The sequence below is a fragment of the Mirounga leonina genome, unplaced genomic scaffold (assembly GCF_011800145.1).
Source record: "Mirounga leonina isolate KUSES-001 unplaced genomic scaffold, KU_Mleo_1.0 Mir_126, whole genome shotgun sequence".
Lineage (NCBI taxonomy): Eukaryota > Metazoa > Chordata > Mammalia > Carnivora > Phocidae > Mirounga > Mirounga leonina.
In genome coordinates this window covers 34,774,108-34,794,276 of record NW_023270314.1, presented here as the reverse complement: position 1 = coordinate 34,794,276, position 20,169 = coordinate 34,774,108, and the positions used below count along the sequence as shown (strand labels likewise).

Genomic DNA, 20,169 nt, shown 5'->3' with positions numbered 1-20,169 from the left:
CATCCTTCCATTCCTTTTATTAGTGCTGTTAACAAGAGCATCGACTAATTGTTTTACATCTAATATCACAAATATTACACATTTTACTCTGCTGGCAGGATTGATACATTTGAATATCCAAGGAATGTATCTATGAGTTTGTTTCATTCAACCCCTATAATCACTCTCAGAAAGTTAGGTACCTAAATGTGAAACACTCTTCTTAGTGTTAATTACTTTGAAAAAAATGTGAAGCAAAATTTATTATTATAGGTGATCTTTTAAGACTGGCCAAAGAATCATTTTGTGAGAAGTAGTAAGGTATAATTTATTTTAATTATATGTACATATGACTGAAAATTATATATATGTGTATATATATCCGCAAACACATACGTACATAGATGTGTGTGTATTGCCTAACTCCTCCTATATATGTATCTACACACACACACATAAATGTGTGTGTGAAACCATGTATATGTATATGTATATGTGTGAAAAGAAGTTAGACAAACTAGATACTAATTAATGTCTCATGCTGGTCTTCTTGGCCGTGATCTTAACAACATTACCTGACTCACTGAGCTTCAGCTTCCTTGACTAGAAACTTGGTACAACAATGTTTATCTCATTGCTTTTATAGAGGTGTTTAGAATATGGAAAAAATAATGTAATTAATGCACTTAGAAAATTACCCAGCGCTATATGGTGATTAACATAACATAAAAAAATTCTACATTAAAAAAAAAAGAAAAGAAAATTACCCAGCTCTATAAATGTAAACGTTATTCTTTATCACTTTACCGAAGAATTTACTGATTGGATCTTGCAATGGAAAAATCTCCAGAGAATGTTTGACTTATACACCTCTTTTGAATGGACAGCTATGGTAATCCCTCCAATTATGGTGAGGAAATAGTCGCAGAATTGTCTTTTGTAATAGGCACAGAGGTACAAATGTCAAAGTTTGGCATTAGTTTGATTACGGTTCTGTAGGCAAACTTTTAGATTGTGAACGGCTTCTCAGTAGGATACAGTTGATTAATCATACCTCCCTTCCTTCTAGTAAGTCTCTATTTACCATTTAAATATGCCAGCTTTGGAGCTTAACTTTCCAGGGACAATAAAGAAGCCACAGGAACTGAACATATGTACTTGGAAGGAATATTTTCCTTATACTTCTTACATGTAATTAAAGTGTCTTTTGTTCTTTTTTTTTAAAGATTTTATTTATTTATTTGAGAGAGAGAGAATGAGAGACAGAGAGCACGAGAGGGAAGAGGGTCAGAGGGAGAAGCAGACCCCCCGCCGAGCAGGGAGCCCGATGCGGGACTCGATCCCGGGACTCCAGGATCATGACCTGAGCTGAAGGCAGTCGCTTAACCAACTGAGCCACCCAGGCGCCCCAAAGTGTCTTTTGTTCTTGATTGATCACTTAAAATTCACTTATTAGGTGGCACCACCTAATAAGAAAGTAATACCTAACATCTGGATAGGATGGATCAACCTCATGCTACACTAGAAATACTTTGCTTAAATTAAAGCTTTGATGGAGTAAGCTCAAATAAATGGCTTTGAGCCATCATTCAAAATATGATAGATTTACCCCCAGTGAACTGTAACTCATCACTCAAGTTTGGCCCATTAAAATGTTGGTAAACTCCTAATAAAGGCTTAAATATCTATTTATTCTAAAATATTTTGTAGTTAATACACTTCACCCTATAATGTAGAGCCTAGTAATAATCTACATGGATAGGATTTTTTTTTCATTTTTCAAGCAACATCGATTATAAATCTCTTTCTAAATTAATGTGCTCATGAGACAGAAATTTCTTTAATAAGTATGGACTTACAGTATAGCTCTCAGCTTTTCTAAAACAGCTAAACCAGGATTTAAAGATCACCCTAGTAGAAAGCAAATTTCCTGGGTTCAGAGAATCCTAGAATTAACATCTGCTGAAAATCATGTCAGCTGAGGACCATGTCTGACAGTTTGGATACAGAAATGAGTGAATGGAAGTTAAAAAAAAAAAAAAAAGGAAGAAGAAGAAAAAAGAAAGAGAGAGAGAAAGAAAGAAAAGAAAAAGAAAGAAAGGGAAGGAGAGAGAAAAATAGTTAAGTTCTGCTCTAGTTCTCTTTAATTTTATTATTATTAATTCTAAAATAGTCCACTTATATTTTTTGAATCAGTGATTTTTGACAGAAAACCTTGGCATGCATTCTATAAATCAGTAGAGAATTTTGAACCAGGTTACTAAAAATATTTTTTAAACCCTATTTTTAAGTTCCTGGGGGAATACTGCATATCCAGTTAAAGATGTATGTTTTCTCCATTACAGGTAGATCCAAACAGCATTGCTGCCAAAGATGGCCGAATTCGAGAAGGGGATCGGATTTTGCAAGTATGTGGCATGGTCATTTCCTTTAGTTTCCTACCATTTGTTCAATAGTTTCAACTTTATTTAGTTTTTTATGAAGTGTCAGAGGAAAGAATTTGTCTTTCCTAGATGATAACATCCACAAAACAAAAAGCTATTGTTTAAAAAATTTTTTAAGCAAGGATGGTATTATTCATTAAGAATTATTGGCTAATGATTAGTGATTAAGGCATAATCTCTGGACTTGGATAACTCGGCTTCACCTTTCAGCTCCACCACCTACTCGGCCACCTTACTTTGCCTCTCATCCTAAGTCTGTTTCCTCATCTTAAAAAAGGGCAATACTAAGACATATTGTTGCAGAGCTTAAATGTGATTATACGTGTGATATGCTTAGCACCGTGCATGGTAAGTAACAAACATTAACTTCTAGTGGTACTGGCAGCGGCAGCAGCATGTTACTGCTGCCTATTCCAGAATAAATTAGGTAAACGTGGATTCCTATGTTCCATGACAACCTGAAAGTCTAGAAGTCTGAAGAAATTTGATTTATTTACAGTTGAGTGGCTGGAGACAGGTGGGGGGAAAATGCTTTCTTGTCCGCGTGGAAATGTGAAAATGTAGAGACTGACTACATTTCAGTTTAATGGGCAAGATGATAAGCAGAACATCAGGGGGATGTGGAGCTGGAAAGAATTCCAGGCCAAGTTAGGACTAACCTTGAATGCCAAAGTTTCTCTCCTATACCTGCCTCGACCCTTTCTATCTCCTCTGAGTCTTTTCCCATAGAGAGTGCTGCAGAAAGACACACAGCTCCCCAGCTTGTGTGTCCAGATTAACCCAAAATAAGAGCTGAGGCCCTTCAGGGTTGAGTTTACTGCAGATCGCACAACTACAAAGCCGGGAAGATGACTCAGAAGACAAATCGAGGAAGTTATCAACTGTTCGAACATTCTGCATAACTTTTAGACTTTGTGACAGACCCACAGTTCCCACTTCTCCTTCCTAGATGCGAATGCCTGACGAATGTTGCTTTGCATCCAACAGGAATGGATTCGACACTCTGCCTAGAACCAGGGCTTCAAAAATAGACAAGATGCCACCCCGCATTTGGGGCGCTCCCCATGCAATTAGAAAGATAGGTGCACACACAGATGATGACGAGGCAGTGGGGCATTGTCATGATCACGGTGCACCAGCACAGCCTGGGACCCATACCACAATGTTATCCTGCCCAGCCTTCTGCTCTTCTTGCCTTTCTTCAGGGCTCCACTCACTGATCCACAACTCTTCTTCATACCCTTTCTCTTCTCTAGCTAGATGCTGCGGAACTCCTTTTTCATCAAGTACCTTCTCCTAAGACTCCAATTAGGAAACAATAAAAAAGTCTGAATTAGTGGTCATTCATGGCCCTACTAACTTCAGGAATATATGACTTCTATTTCTATAGCTCCTTAAGTGGTGACCTGTAGTTAAACAGAATGGACTGTGTCATTGGCTCTATCAGGGGAAGGGAGAGTGAATCAGGAAACCAAGGCATAGTCTTGTTTGCTACCACATTTTCAGTGTCTTTCTCAATCATACATGAATAAATGAATGAATGAAACAGAGGTATTCAGTGGAGAGAGCGATAGGATAAGTGAATAAAATCTGCAGTAAAGTTTTATTGATCTAGCCTCATTAAAAAATAAGGATACCATCTTTGTGTATCATCCAGATAATGAAAGCTTCAAACATATTTTATTATTATTATTATTATTATTATTATTATCACTATTTTGATTTGGAAACAATTATAAATGTATTGTTCACCTTGTTAACCTCTACAGTTGAATATACTCAATGGAAAAGAATGTAACCTTCTTATGATGCTCAAGGTCATGTTGTGCCCAGCAATCATTACACGATGCTATAATACAATAAATACTAAATGGTTAAAAGGTCTGGAAGATTTTGTGCCCCAATTTGAAATCACCCTCATTGGCCACATTTTCTGATGTGTTGCGTGTATTTTTTGTCATTTTTCTCTTGTTGTTTCCAGCTGTCACTTCTTTCTCTCACCATCTACTCTCCACATTTGACACCTTCTACTGCAACCTCACTGGCTCCCTCCCTAATTTCCAGCTAACCACTTTCCCATAAGCTAAATCTACAAATACAGTCATTAAAATTACATCTATTAGTTCTATGAATAGAGGTAGATAGAAATAAAATACATGTATTTTCATATATACATACTATCTGTTTTGCTACTTCCTTATTCTTGGCTATATTAGAGGCAGATAAAGTTTTCAGATAAAATATTTGCTGGATAATAAGGCATTCCTTAATGGAGTTGGTTCATTGAAGAAACAACAGCGGGATTGACAAAATGCTGTTGTCTGCCTGATTACTTTATATTCAGTGACAAATATGTCACACTTAATGAACAAATACATGTCACATTAAAAAGCCTAGAATTCAAGTCTGTTTGCACACATAGGAAACAAAGAGTCTTAAGGGTGATGGTGAAATTATATTAAATAAAACTGTGACAAAATTGTACCCATAGACAAACAGCTCCCATATGGCTGATGAGGAGATTATGGGATACCCTGTAATGAACAATTAATGACTCCTGTCTCAGGGAGATGAGAAGTGGAGAAAGAGAGGATTTACTTCTTATCCTTGGAGTTTCCTGGCTGGCTTTTATTTAAATGAATCTCTTTAGAGCCATTGTGGTTTTAATTTCCTGTTCATGATGACCTAAGGAGAGTACTTCTATGGTCCTGTCCTAATCGTGTAGCTAAAATTTTCTAAAGGTAGTACATCGCGGGTCTGTTAGATGACCTCACCCAGGGACACCACCCACACACGGGTACTCACACGAGATTGGCCCAAGGTAGAGATTGTACAGAAGAAAAACCACGACCCAATTTCATGAGAACACGTTCTAACTCTCGTGTGTTTTTTTCTCTGCAAGTGCTTGACAGTTCTATATACTGTGCCATTGCCACAAGCTTGTGGTACCAGATGTGGCCTCAGGAATTCATATGGGGAAGTCCTCTCACAAAATTGCAATGCTGAGTGAAGGCAGGCTTTTCTGAGCTCCACCGAGGAAAAATTAAAGACCACATATATCCACGATCAGAGAGGGCTGTATTCTCACTTCCTCCTTGGGATAGTAAGCGTACAGTATTCCATGTCAGCAGCCTAATCTCATGTTGGCCAAAAAAGTCAGTCATGTTCCTAAGGATTACTGCCTCCCTGACAAAACCCTGCAAAAACTCAAGCAGTGGGACAATAAGACTCCTACTGAACTTTCTTTCTTTTTCTCCGCCCTATGCATAAACTTGTCCCCAGCATTTGTTCCTACACTTTTCTTTTCTTCCCTTTGGAGAACTGTTTTCCTCCCATTTCTGTTCTGTCCACCTCTGTATCTCTGTATATTATTTACCTTCCTTCCACACTAAAATATAAGCACACTTAAAATACATCATGCCTCTTTTGCCTTAGGTTCCTGGGTTTTCAAATAAATTCCATAGGTGGTCAGATGCCAAGAATTTTAGTTGCCCACCCACCTCTGGTACATCAATATAGGAAATCTAAAAATTGGCACATTCATGCAAAAAAAGCTATGTTAAACCATTTCTAGGCTTTTAGGGTTCAGCACGCATATGTGCACACACACACGTACATACACACTCATATGCACATACAAGAGATTGGGCCTAAAGTGAGATTTTGGCTGATTTATCTTTGTAATGCCACAAATCTCTTCTAAGTCAAGGCAATATCTGCTTTGAAATCAATATTTACATATGGCCATGCACAGAGAATGAGACAAGACATGTTCTCTAGTGCAGTTTTCCCTCATTTATGACAAAAGTTGCATGTTGCCTTTCTCCTGGTTCTCTTTCCCTCTCTTTTCTTAAAACTAAAGTCTTCCATTAAACTGTGGAGATGCACTCACTCATTTATCTCCTCCGTGTGATTCTGGGTCCTTCACCTTTATGTCTGCCTAGTGTTTTCAGGCACAGCAAACCGCTTTCCCAGAAGCAATCTTGTAGCTACGAGACATCCTTCAGGAACAAGAGCAAATGAAGGTTGAAAGCTCTATCTGATTCCATTCCTCAAAGCTTTTCATTCTTTGCTGAAGAATGAACCCAGGGCTGCATTTCTTGCCCCAATATCATTCTGGGTATCAGACTAATGTCTTGAGTTCAATAGGATCTACCAGCCAGTTGGCTAAAGTGGCCTTTATTTTGAAAAAAAAAAAAAACAATAAATTACATTTTAACACCAGACCTCTGTGGTGAATTCATTTCCCTCCACATAGGATTCTGAATGGAAATGTGTTTCTACAACATGGGATCTGTCCTTCCAGGACAAGGACATAATGCTGGGACTGGAGACCGTAGCTCAGTCATGTGGAGTTCACAGAGGAGAGAGACAAATACCAAATCTAATGGGACTACAAATCAAACACACCATGTTGTTTCTTGATGCTTCTCTAAGAGTTAAAAATACAAAGGAGAGAGAAGTCTTTTAAAGTAGAACCGTGTTTGCTACTATGGATTTAATTGTTGTGCATGAATTTTACTATATTTGCTTTATTTAGAAGAAAAAAGTCTTTACTGAGGATTAAAATATAAATATAAATAATGATAGTAGTAGTAGTAGGAATAATAATACTAACAACAACAAAAATATCAACAGTACCATGTGCCAGCCCAGAGCACTTCCTGGATACCAGGCACTTGTTTAAACCCTAGACATATATTAACTCATTTAACCATTACACGAACACTCTGAGGAAAGCACTATTACCTGCACTTTAATATAGGAAACATAATAGTAACATTAAATAAACATGAATGAAGAGTATTTAGGTTAATGGTAAGTGAAATTTAGATGAAGAATTTGGATGTATATACCTGAGTGAAAAAAGCAGGGAGCATTAGATTTCACACAGAAAAGGTGAATCACGTCTGAGAGCATCCAACTTACTCTTTCTAGGATCCAGCATGCCTGATAGTGGAGGGAGGATGGACGATTAGGTCCATAGTGGATAGACAAATAGATGCACTGCAGATATACTATTAAGAATTACTGTGAAATGGACATAAGCCCCCAAAGCTCACAGAAAGTAAACATTTTCAAGTCATTATTTTCAAACTACACTTCACTGGGGATGGGGGGGTGGGTGTAGTGGAATCCACCACTGCCAATTTATCTTTATTTGAGAAGAAGCCTTGGATTCAGCATAGAAATAGCTTTTCAGATGTATATTTATGAAAAACCACAAAATAACCTTTCCAGTCATTAGTTCCTGTTTTGGAATCATAGCTTCTGTTTTCTAATTTGATGAATTTTATTGTGAGTTGCTAAAAGAGGAAATGAGCTTGAAACTTGTAAAAGCTGAATTTCCTGTCTACATATATAACTGAAAAACGAAGGTGATATTCATTTGATCAGAGTAAGAAAATACAACATGTGGTTGTATGATTTTCCCCCCCTTTGATTATTATGTATTGTCTGCTTTCTTTGTGTTCCATATGTGTGATAAGAGTCTAGGAATAAGGATCATTTATTGTGGTCCAGAGTTGAGATTCCTGGGCTTGTTTCAGTAATTATATCTGCCCTCATGTATCAGCCAGAATCCCAAAGATCCACAGGAAGAAAGTCTCAACAGTCCACTTCATGCTTTTCAGCAGAAATCCTTAGTGAAAGATGTTAATTATTGAAAAATTGGTCAGTACAGCCACATTTTCTATTTAATTTATTGAAATAATTAATACTTATTTTATTTTTAAATTTTTTTTAAAGATTTTATTTATTTATTTGACAGAGAGACAACGAGAGAGGGAACACAAGCAGCAGGAGTGGGAGAGGGAGAAGCAGGCTTCCCGCGGAGCAGGGAGCCCGATGCAGGACTTGATCCCAGGACCCTGGGATCATGACCTGAGCCGAAGGCAGACGCTTAACAACTGAGCCACCCAGGCGCCCCAAAATAATTAATACTCATTTTAGATATAATTACTTGATGTCTTTAATTGAAATTTCTTTCTGCATATTTTGATTCTGTACTATGATCAAAAACCTCATTGTCTCCATGGATTTGAACAATCAATAAAATAAAATAAATATAAAATATCCAAAGAAAGAAGTTCAGTTAACTCAGAGCTAAATACCTTTGAACATGAAAATGTAGCTTAAAATACTTACTTGCTCTGTCCATAGAATTTAGAAAAAGGAATAAAGATATATTTTGAATTCCACCAGTCTTTTTAATCAAAAGTTTACTCAAGCTGGTTTTTTGCAAAAAGCCATTTCTCCTCTGTTAATTTTTTTTAAATTAAGTACACTTAAGAGATGAGCTGTAAAATACTTCATTAGTTTTGTTGTTTGAGGAAATGGACAAATCTTAGAAAGAACTGGAGTATTGATAAGGATGTTACTGATGAACTGTCCTTCTTTTGATTAGTGAATTTCACGCACTGAAAGATATCCCGAGAGTGATCAGGGCAACTGAGTCAGACCCACACAAATATGAGATGATTAAATGAAAATGCAATCAGCAGTGGCCTGAGAGCACTGCCTGGTGAGAGATAATACTGTAGCTCTCTAATTGGCTCATAGCAGGCATGCAGGATGACAGATTTCAGTTGTGGGATTGCCAGTCCTGCTTCCCCCAGCACTATTATCTCAGAGTGACACTTCCATTACTCTGAGCGGAGAAAGATGAACGTCACCTGTCAGGGGCTGGTTAATTGTGTTGCTAGATGTATGTTACCAGGGTGCAGGTTGGACATTTATGAACATAACTGCTTCCTCTGATGTCCGCCATCCTTCAGGGATCGATATGGCTCTTACAGTAAGCACGTAATTGAGTGAAGGCACTTACCACTGAGGGGCTGAAGATGAGCCCATTGTGTGAGCTTCATTGTCCATACATTCACCATAAATGAGCTGATATTTCCCATTTATTGTGTGCAGCATTGTGGAAATGGAAACTAATGTGCCACTTTCATTTGTTTTCTAGATAAATGGGGAAGATGTCCAGAATCGAGAAGAAGCAGTGGCGTTGCTGTCTAGTGATGAGTGCAAGAGAATCGTGCTGCTTGTCGCAAGGCCCGAGATTCAGGTCAGAGCAGAGATCAGAAATCTTGAGACTGAACTTGACATCCATTATTTGCTATTCTATGTCAAATCAGTACCATGGCTATTGGTAAAGCCAAGTATGCAAAACATAATTAAGAGCCATCTTTCCTAACTTACCAACCTTATCAACCTTATCTTTTTGAAAAAAAGAAGGAAAAAAGCACACAGGATGGAACCATTATTCTCTCCTTCCACTTGCCAGTTATTTGAATGAATGCATAAATGAAAACTGGTTGACTTTACATGATTCTTAGTTCTGTCTGGATCCTTGCTTTAGGTTTCTATCTGAAAATACTTAATTGGCATATTAAGGTAACTTAAAAGAATCTCTAACGAGAGAAACATTAGCATATCCAGCTATCAACTTAAATCTTTTTAGAAGAACGTTATCAAATAAAGTGGCCTATGTAGCATGGAGCAGTTCCATGTGTAGTAAAGGAATTTTTTCTAAGTGCAGTGTGACAAAAACATCTATCCGGCCAAAAGCAAGCGAACAGCTTCTGGAGGACTTGTTTTTTATATCTTTAACAGAGGGGAGATGTTATGAAAGTAAAGGAAAGGTAATGATGGAAGAAAAGTGCTACTGGTCCTTCTTTTCATATTCTTTTCATACCCCACCACAATGCAGAAAGGACAGCACGTTGTCACCTTCTATCCATCTGTCAGTAGTTTGAGTGAACTTGCTTATGTCACCATTTGACTCCCAGGTTATTGATCTGATATTTTTCAAACTCAGTAACTGCATGCTATCTATAAATTAAATTGAGTAAGTGTATTTCAGTGTCAGACCAAATCCTGACTTGAATATAGTGGTTATAAAAGATCACCCTTTCCGCATATATTCCCTTTATGCCCTTGACCACTCTAAATGGTTCCCATAAAGCCTGCTATAGCCCAAGGCAGAGTAAAGTTACACACCTGAGGTCTCAGGAGTGGGGAAGGGAGACTACACGCCTGGCTGGACTGCCTGTTGAGGAGTGAATTTAAAAATACAGAATACGTATGAAAGTTCACTAATGAGCTGGAAATTTTGCAAACCAGTTAGTCTCACTGATCCCATTTTCTTGAAAAAGAACACAAGAAAGGGGCTAAACACATGTTAGTGAAATTCATGGTAAATGGAAGAGAACTCCGGGGTCGTCTCTGTCATAGAAAAGATATTTCGATGTTGTAATCTGGTTTCCCTGCCCTTTCCATGTAACCTGCTAGAGAACCTCATTAATTTAGAGTTAAAGCATTTCCTTAAACTATGCCACAGAACAGCTATAATGAACTGTGGAAAGAATCGAAATTAATGACATAAGACTAGATCCTGTTAATCATTGAGAGAATACATATGGTTGGTAGAACTGGTGGCATTTTCAAATACCTGACTACACTCCGGACCTAGTAGAATCAGTGTTGGAGGATGAATTTCCAAACAAGACTTCCTTTCCACAGTTGAGAAAAGATGGCCGTCTGACTGCAGGATACTCTCCATCCTGTCAAAATCAGGATCTGCTTCAGATCCTTGATCCTAAAGAAGCCTCATGACACTGGAAAAGAGCTAATTGCCTTTGGAAAAGCAGATTTCTAGAAAAAGAAAGAAAGAAAATGAATCTTAACACCATATTTTAAAAATCTAATTTAAGCAGTACATGGTATAAAATGGCAAGAAAAAAAAAAGATCCAAGAAAACCTTGCCTTTATTTCACCTGTATTTTTTTTATCAATTTCAATGTATCTTGTTATTGCATTTTTTGCAAATGAATTTTACTCAGTGAATATGTGGGCGTTGCTTGTGTGCTTTTTCTAGCCTTTTTCTTTTTTTAATATTTCAAATACTCTCTACATTCTTGGGAATGAGCTACAGATTTGCTGGGGGCAGTCTTGTACATCAGTGCAATATTTTTAAATAACTCATTTCTTTCATCCCCTGTCAACTTTCTTTCATTTTCTGCCCATTTTCTTCCTCAGACCATTAAAGATACTGCTATTCTCTCTGCTTTCCCTTGGGACATTGGGGCAGAGAGGGCTCTCATAAGAACTTGTAAACACTCCTCCTGAGACAATGCAGGTTGTTCCTTTCTCTGAAATGCCACATAAGTTCCACTGCTGTGCAAACACATCCCAGTTCCATAGAGTCCTCCTTTCCTGCAGCTCAGCTCCAGGGAACGGTTGGCCTGTGGCGGAGTCTGAAACTCAGACTACCGTGAATGCATGTTTAAGTGGAAAGGGAAATACAACAGGGGAAGGAAGTGAGCAAGAAGCTCTCCTTACTCACTTGCAGTGTACACCTCCAGCCAAAAGACTTGTCAAAGTAGATGTACGCTGACTACAGATGGCAACTCAGGGATCTGTGGGATTAGCTAATAAGAAAAGAGTTATAGGGAATCATTAATCTCTACTGTTTGTTCCCCTTATCCTTCCCACCCCTTCATTTAAATTTCAGAAGACTCTGTTCCATCATTCACTACATCTGTGCAAGCAAATATTTTGTTTTGACCTGATTAAAGAAAAATTCCTTGGTGTGCTTATAAAAAGTAAACATGTCTATCTCTATGTAATTTCTTTTGGCGTCTGGAGTTTGCAGCCTCATGACACTTACAAGGGATTAAAGAATATAAAACTGGGACCCCTGGGTGGCTCAGTCATTGAGCGTCTGCCTTCGGCTCAGGTCATAATCCCGGGGTCCTGGGATAGAGCCCCGCATCGGGCTCCCTGCTCAGGGGGGAGCCTGCTTCTCCCTCTCCCTCTGCAGCTCCCCCTGCTTATTCTTGCTCTCTCTCTCTCTCTGTCAAATAAATAAAATTTAAAAAAAAAATGTAAAACTTAGACAATTATAGATTGAATTTGAATTTTTAGCCAGCTTAATTTTCATAGTTCATGTGCATATCAAAGTCAGTGACGTAGAACTTGCTCAAGTTATTCAGGCTACATTAAGATAAATGAGGATGAATAAATGTGTCTACACTTTTGGCCTCAGTCAAATTTGAGTAATTTATGTTCTAGTAGCCTTTAATAAATATCAAGAAAATAACAACTACCTTCATATTAAGTAATATGATGCATATATGCCCATGCCTTTTCTGGTGCAACTTAATGTCCTCTCAGAGTTTATTTTGTTTTCAAGTTTTACAGTTTCAGTTACTTTTAAGAGCTTATTTTGCCATTGTTGAGTGGTGAAAACACCTCAAACTATGGCTGACCCTTGAGCAATGCAGGCAGGGATTAGGAGAGCCAAAGTCCCCACCCAGTCAAAAATTGGTGTGTAACTTCCGACTCCCCAAAAATTTAACTACTAATAGCCTACTGTTGATTGGAAACCTTACTAATACCATAAACACTCTATTAACACATATTTTATATGTCACATGTATTCTATACTATTCTTACAATATAGTAAGCTAGAGAAAAGAAAATGTTATTGAGAAAAGCATAAGGAAGAGAAAATAGATTTAGAGCACCGTACTGTATTTATTTTTTTAAAAATCCGCATGTAAGTGGACCCACGCAGTTCAAACATCTGTTGTTCAAGGGTCAACTGTATTGTCAATTTTGGCTCATTAGAAAGCTACTGTTTCTTTTAACACAGAGTAAAACAGAGCATGGACAATAATTCAGGTAATTTAATCAGCATAGACAGCTAATTTATGTAATCCAGCTCCAGAAATCCACTTTGAGGCAAATTATCTGTATTGACTGTCAACACTCATCATATTAGCAAGGTTTCCCACTTCACTTTGTATTGAAAAGTGAAAAAGATTTATTCAGTTTAATTTGTGTAAGACTCCCACCAGAATACTTGCATCCTGAGCCCACAAACAAAACCCTGCATGCTCCACACTGCTCCACTCCCCTTAGATGCAACGTTTCAGATATATAGATAGATTGATATTTATCTATTTATCTATCTATCTATATATATGTTTTTTTTGTAATTCAGCCTACCTGAAAAATGAATCAAAATAGACATGGCATAGCATCACCTTTTTTTTTTTTTGGCGGGGGGGAAGAATAACTTAGAATTTTTCTTTTCATCCCCCCAGATAAAATAAATGTATTTGTGGCAAGCAGCCATCTTGTTAACTTGGAAGCCATCTGCCTAAAGATAAAAAAGCAGGATGAGGGTAGCATCAGTGTGTTCTGGGGGTGGGGAACACTTTGTATGTAGTCTCATTGGGGGTTTTTATTAAGGAAAAAAGCCCAATTGTCTCATGGTCCTATTAGTACCATTGCAGTGCTTTAACACGGGCACTGTTGGAGGTAGTGAACATGACAGCTGTGGATTATGCAATATGCTTTTCATATATTTTGAAAGATGGTAATGTTCTGTGCTTTGAGATCTACTTGGTTATGAGAGAAAATCTGTAGCTCTGTTTCAGGAAAGGATAAAAGGCATACGAGTCCTTTTTTTTTTTCTTTAAATCATCTTTTCTTCCTTCCGAGAGGTGAACTTATCAGAGGCTGGTATTCTGAAGAGAATCATTATGATAAAAGGAACTGGTCAGGCATCGCCATTTAAGTTTCCCCTCTTTTAGCATGAGTTCCCACTAACCTAATATAATGTACTAATGTATTCTTTTGCAGCTGGATGAAGGCTGGTTGGAAGATGAAAGGAATGAATTCTTAGAGGAGTTAAACTTGGAGATGCTGGAAGAACAGCATAATGAAGCGATGCAGTGCACGGCCAATGAGGCGGAGCAGGTAGGACCAACGATTTGAGCTACATCATTTGAAATGTTGCTAGTTTTTTTTTTTCTTAATACGTAACCATAAATGGAGTAAAAAACAAAAAGAGTTTGATCAAACACCTCTGTAATGGTAATTTTTTAGAGGAGATGGGCATCTCAAGTGAAGCAGAGGGAATAAATACAATTTTTTTCTATTAAGATCTTTCTAGCTTGGAAAGACTTGGGACCATTGTTGCCAGAGTACAGTAGGATTCAGTGTTGACCCAGGTACCGTTCGACCTAATTCAGAAGCTTAACAGAAAAATGTGCATTGCTTTTCAATATGCCAGCTGGAGACAAACTATATTTCATGAGATAATCTCTCTCCAAAAAATTAATTTTATAATTTAAAATATTAATGTGTCTATTTGAATATTTAGGCACGTATAAGATGATGATGACATGATGTAAGCCATCAATCTTATTTATGTTTTTGGTATCGTGGTCCTACCTATATACTCCTCAACAGGAGTCACTCTATTTGAGATCATTGATATCATCTTGCCTTAGGGTCACATAATCATTCAGCCAAAAATGCTGAGCTCCTCATATGTCCCAAGTACCACACTTGATCCTGAGCATACAAATTAAAATGAAAAAAGTTTCTGCTCTTAATTAATTCACTGCTAGTGAAAGATTATACAGGGGCCTGTGGCAAACTGAGTCTTGGGATTCTTTTGTGGTTGTTGTTGTTCCTACGGGATAAAGACAAGATCAATATATCCGAGACTTTTTTACGTTGAATTCATGTCAGTCATCTGCCTGATATAATTTTATGAACACTTCTGCTGTCAGTTTATTGATTTGTTTAATTATCACCCTGGTCTCAACATGAATCCTAACACATTCTAAAAGATAGCTTTTTTGGTGTTTTGGGGTTTTTTTAAGATAGTTTTAAAAAATCCTGGACAGCTAGGCCTAGGGACATGAAGCACAAACCTTCTATCACTTTACCAAGTTGCATGATGGAATATGTTGCCATGCAAGCATTCCATAACAGAGATGTGTGCGTGTGTGTATGGGCACATGCCCGTATATTAAATAAATCATTCTACTGCAGACTACGGTGTCAAAGCCATGTGCGCTATTCTCTGTTCTGAGCACGGATGCTCACTGGCCACTTCACAAGCAGTAGTTCATGCTCAAGAGCGATGCTGCTACTGTGGGATTGCTTTTCAGTATAGGTGGGGCAGATTGAAATTTTTATGTACGACTTCCACGCTGGCCACAAATAAAGATATTTTTTGGTGGCAGCTGCTGGTTACAAGTAAGAAAGTCCTTGCTCCAGGCTTTTTCTCTCTTAGATACAAAATGTGACCTGATACAGAATTGACAGGAGGATGTTGGAATAAAGAAAGAAGGGAGAAATCCTGTCCAGGTGAAGTGATATGGTGTCAAATGCTGCCTACTCATCAGACGTAATACAAATGCTTGGTCTTTTGAGGTAACACTAGATGTCCCTGAGGTTAGATTCTCATTGTGTGGAAATTTTTCTTCAGCATGAGACTGAAAAATGATAAGAAGTACAGAAACCTTTAAAAGTCCTTTGCCCTTATAAACAATAATACTACATTAGAAATGTCTTGGTAGAAGCATTGCCTGTCACCATAATAATTCCTTAGGGAAATAATAAATGATAGAGTGGCATTACATCAGAAACTAGGAATTCTAGGTTTGGGAATGGAAAACGCTTTTTTATTTTCACACTTGCTCGTAAACCGGTGACTAAAGAAAGGGAAATTCGATAAAAAAAAAAAAACATATATCCATGCTTCAAAACTAAAATCCATATACACATTAAAGTTTCACTTTACATACCCTGTCCTTGGTGTTAGGACTGCTGGTGGCACGCCGTGGAGCATCTCCCACAGCACAGTTCGTCTGTGTCCTTGGCACTCCACATAAAAATAAGATAAAAAAAAAAAACTAGCCTTCTTGTATTTTTAAGCTCATTAAAGATATGAAAAATATAAATGTGGGCGCCTGGGTGGCTCGGTTGGTTGGGCGACTGCCTTCGGCTCAGGTCATGATCCTGGAGTCCCGGGATCGAGTCCCGCATCGGGCTCCCTGCTCGGCGGGGAGTCTGCTTTGCCCTCTGACCCTATCCCCTCTCATGTGTTCTCTCTCATTCTCTCTCTCTCAAAATAAATAAATAAAATCTTTAAAAAATATATCTATAAATGTAAATAATGTAGTGTATCAACTCAGATGTCCAATATCAATAATATCCTCTGGGGGGTTTATGGTACATGTGAAGGTCACCACACTGGATCCTATTGTCAGCTTATGGCAAGGAACATACAGATACACCAAGCACTCCACTGTTAGTTACAATTACTTATTTAGAACATTATGTTTTTTATCAATATGATGTTTAAAATCTCAGCATATTTTCACCAAATGAGGAAAACTATTTGAGGGAAAGACTGGGAATCCTTAAATAACGTTATACATGCTCATGTTCTCTCCTCTGCAGTTTATGTTAAGTTTTGTTCGGCCTCTGTGGAAGAAAATAAAGCCATTTTCTCGAGAGACTCTTTCACACCTGTTTTAGAATATCGTTTCTCATGCATTCTGTCCTTCTTTAACACTAACAGGCTTAATTATATTTAATTGTATAATTACACCTGCTAGAGGAAAATACATACATAAAATGGTGAGTAAGTTTACACATAAAGGAAATACAATGTAAAAATTGCCATGTAGACTAGTATACGATAAGTGATGGAGGAAAAAATAATTTTACCCTCTTCACAGAGAAAGAACGACATATGCATCCTCTTAGGAAAGCAACAGTTAATTGTTCTGCATGAAAGCCATAAACTACCAAGGAATAAAGATTACATATGATTGTGTATTCACAAATATGTCCAAAATATGTTTTTTTTATATTATGCCCATGTCTGGCAATCAGTGCTGCTCCGATTTTCATGAGAACTGTCACTTTACTCTGAATAGAATAAAATTCACCTCTGAAGGAAATAACCAGTCGAGAATAGAAAAATACTTTTAAGTAACCCAAAGCAGTCCTAAGGTGACTTTGTTGATTTTGAGTAATGTGATTTGGAGATGCATGGAGGTCAGGGCGCACGTATGCAGGATTATGGCATCCTGAACGTTGAAGAAATCCTGATTCTGGGGGATGGCACTGGCCTTTTCTACTTTTCTCTGGGTCACGAATAAGCTGAATCCATCTGGGATTAAAGTTCCTCATCGATAGAAGGGCCGAGGCTCCAGTACTAACCTATTCTTGAAATACTGTGCTGTCTGGCTTACCATTACCAGTGTGTTACTAGATCAGCGAAGTTTCTTCTGAACTTAAAGTTCAGGAAAAAAATCCTCATAATAAGGTGATGCGGCTTCAGCACTCCAGGCCTCCATACTGCAGAAGACCATTTAGATCACCTGTCTCACTCATCCTTTTGTGTGTTACCACCTCAGAGACTCATAAAGTCACCTCATTTACACACCTTCATGCCAGTTTCCCAAGTAACAGAGAACCTTAAGGTAAGAATAATTCATTTAAATGAGGCCTGTTTTATTTATCCCCAAGTCAGGTCTCCAAGCAGTTTTGGTTTTCTTTATTTCAATTCATAAAAAGCTACCTTGAGCAAATTGCCTTTATTTCTAAAATGGTTAAGGATGCTAAAATTAGAACAGCTTTCTAGGAACCACACCTTTGCCAAGAAGCATCGTTTTTTTTTCAAGCAAGTTTTGCAACAACTGGTGTTTTTCCAAAATAACTGATTTCCTTTGATCTCTCAACTTTATTTTCTCAGCCAAAAAAACAAGAAGAAGAAGAAGGCACAACAGACACAGCAACATCGTCCTCCAACAACCATGAGAAGGACAGTGGGGTGGGGCGCACAGATGAAAGCTTGCGGAATGATGAGAGCTCAGAGCAGGAGAATGCAGCTGAGGATCCCAACAGCACATCTTTGAAGAGCACGAGAGAGCTGGGGCAGAGCCAAGACACTCTAGGAAGCGTTGAACTTCAGTGCAATGAGAGCTTCATGTCTGGCGAATACATCGACTCCGACTGCATTGGCAACCCAGATGAGGAGTGTGAAAGATTCCGACAGCTCTTGGAGCTCAAATGCAAGTTTCGAAACCCTGGAGAGTATGACCTGTATTACTCGAGCAGCACAATAGAATGCCATCAGGGGGAACAAGAGGGTGTGGAGCACGAGCTACAGTTGCTTAATGAAGAACTAAGAAACATTGAACTGGAGTGCCAAAATATCATGCAGGCTCACAGGCTCCAGAAGGTGACAGACCAGTATGGAGACATCTGGGCTTTGCACGATGGAGGATTCCGGAATTATAACACCAGCATGGATATGCCACGGGGAAAACTAGATGACATCATCGAACACCCAGAGAAGTCAGACAAGGACAGTTCTAGTGCTTACAACACAGCAGAAAGCTGCAGAAGCACCCCACTCACTGTGGACCGTTCCCCTGACAGCTCCCTTCCAAGAGTGATCAACCTCACCAATAAGAAAAACCTGAGAAGCACAATGGCCGCCAATCAGTCTTCTTCCGGACAGAGCAGTAAAGAGTCGACCTCCACCAAAGCCAAAACCATGGAACAGGACTGCAGCGTGAAGGGCAAGGAGAAGATTTCAGAAAGCAACAAGCTTTCTGATCAGGAGAAAACCAGCAGTGAACACATCCCTTACCTCTCTCCTTACCACAGCTCCTCATATAGATATGCAAACATCCCAGCGCATGCCCGCCATTATCAAAGCTACATGCAGTTAATTCAACAGAAATCTGCAGTTGAGTATGCTCAGAGCCAGCTGAGTTTAGTGAGCATGTGCAAGGAGGCTCAGAAGTGTTCAGAGCCCAAGATGGAATGGAAGGTGAAAATCAGGAGCGACGGGACACGGTACATAACAAAGAGACCAGTGCGAGACCGGATTCTGAGGGAACGTGCCTTAAAGATCAAGGAGGAGCGCAGTGGCATGACGACAGATGATGACACCATGAGCGAGATGAAAATGGGCCGCTACTGGAGCAAAGAGGAGAGAAAACAGCACCTGGTTCGGGCCAAAGAGCAGCGTAGGCGCCGAGAGTTTATGATGCGGAGCCGCTTGGAGTGTCTTAAGGAGAGCCCCCAGAGTGGCAGCGAGGGCAAGAAGGAGATCAACATCATTGAACTGAGTCACAAAAAGATGATGAAAAAAAGAAACAAGAAAATTTTGGACAACTGGATGACAATCCAAGAACTGATGACCCACGGGGCCAAATCTCCTGATGGCACACGAGTTCATAATGCCTTCTTGTCAGTCACCACTGTATGACCGAATGAATGGGATGCAACTGATTTTAGGAGGGTGCTACCAGTTTGGGTAGAGTATGATTGCCTCGTTCAATGTGGCGTTTTTATATATATTTTGCGACTCTTTATAGTTTAAATTTTTTGTAAGCAAAAATACCTGGTAATTTTTCATTTGTTTTTCATATACTGGTATCTTCTTTTTGGCCGAGATCTTTCTTTAACTTGTGATATATTCATATTACTCATTTATATATATTTAAAAAACAAGCAAAAGGAAAGAAAACAAGAAACTTGAACAAAAATACTGAGGAGCCAATTAATTTCCTATTTTAATGTATCTATTGTAAGTTAAGATCTGGATTTATTTCTCTAGTTTACTTATTTTCTACTTTAAAAACAATTCAATGCCAAAACATTTCTATGCTTGCTTCTTGGCATAATACGTATTAAGTCAACCCCGTTAATAAATCACGTGCCACATCTTGTCCTATACATAAAAACCACCTCTTTTTAATATCCCATTGTACATTTAACACCTAAATGGCCGTTGTCTATGTCTCAGTAAAGTGTAGGTGGACAATCTTCCTGTGGTATGTAGTGACATTGGTCATGTAGCTAGATAATTGTGGTAATTGTGACAATAAAAAATAAATTATTGATTATCCTT

General features: G+C 38.4%; 1 protein-coding gene across 2 annotated transcripts in view; it reads left to right on the top strand.

Moving 5' to 3' along the window:
* PDZRN4 (PDZ domain containing ring finger 4) overlaps positions 1-19,961 on the top strand; it is a 351,915-nt gene extending 331,954 nt beyond the window's left edge. For both annotated transcript variants that reach the window (XM_035002869.1, XM_035002870.1), the window contains 4 exons: positions 2,325-2,387; positions 9,388-9,489; positions 14,076-14,192; positions 17,998-19,961. In XM_035002869.1, coding sequence (XP_034858760.1) covers positions 2,325-2,387; positions 9,388-9,489; positions 14,076-14,192; positions 17,998-19,524 — 1,809 coding nt within the window. In that variant the 3' untranslated portion in view covers positions 19,525-19,961. The remainder of the gene's footprint in view (positions 1-2,324; positions 2,388-9,387; positions 9,490-14,075; positions 14,193-17,997) is intronic.
* The last annotated feature ends 208 nt before the right edge of the window (positions 19,962-20,169 follow it).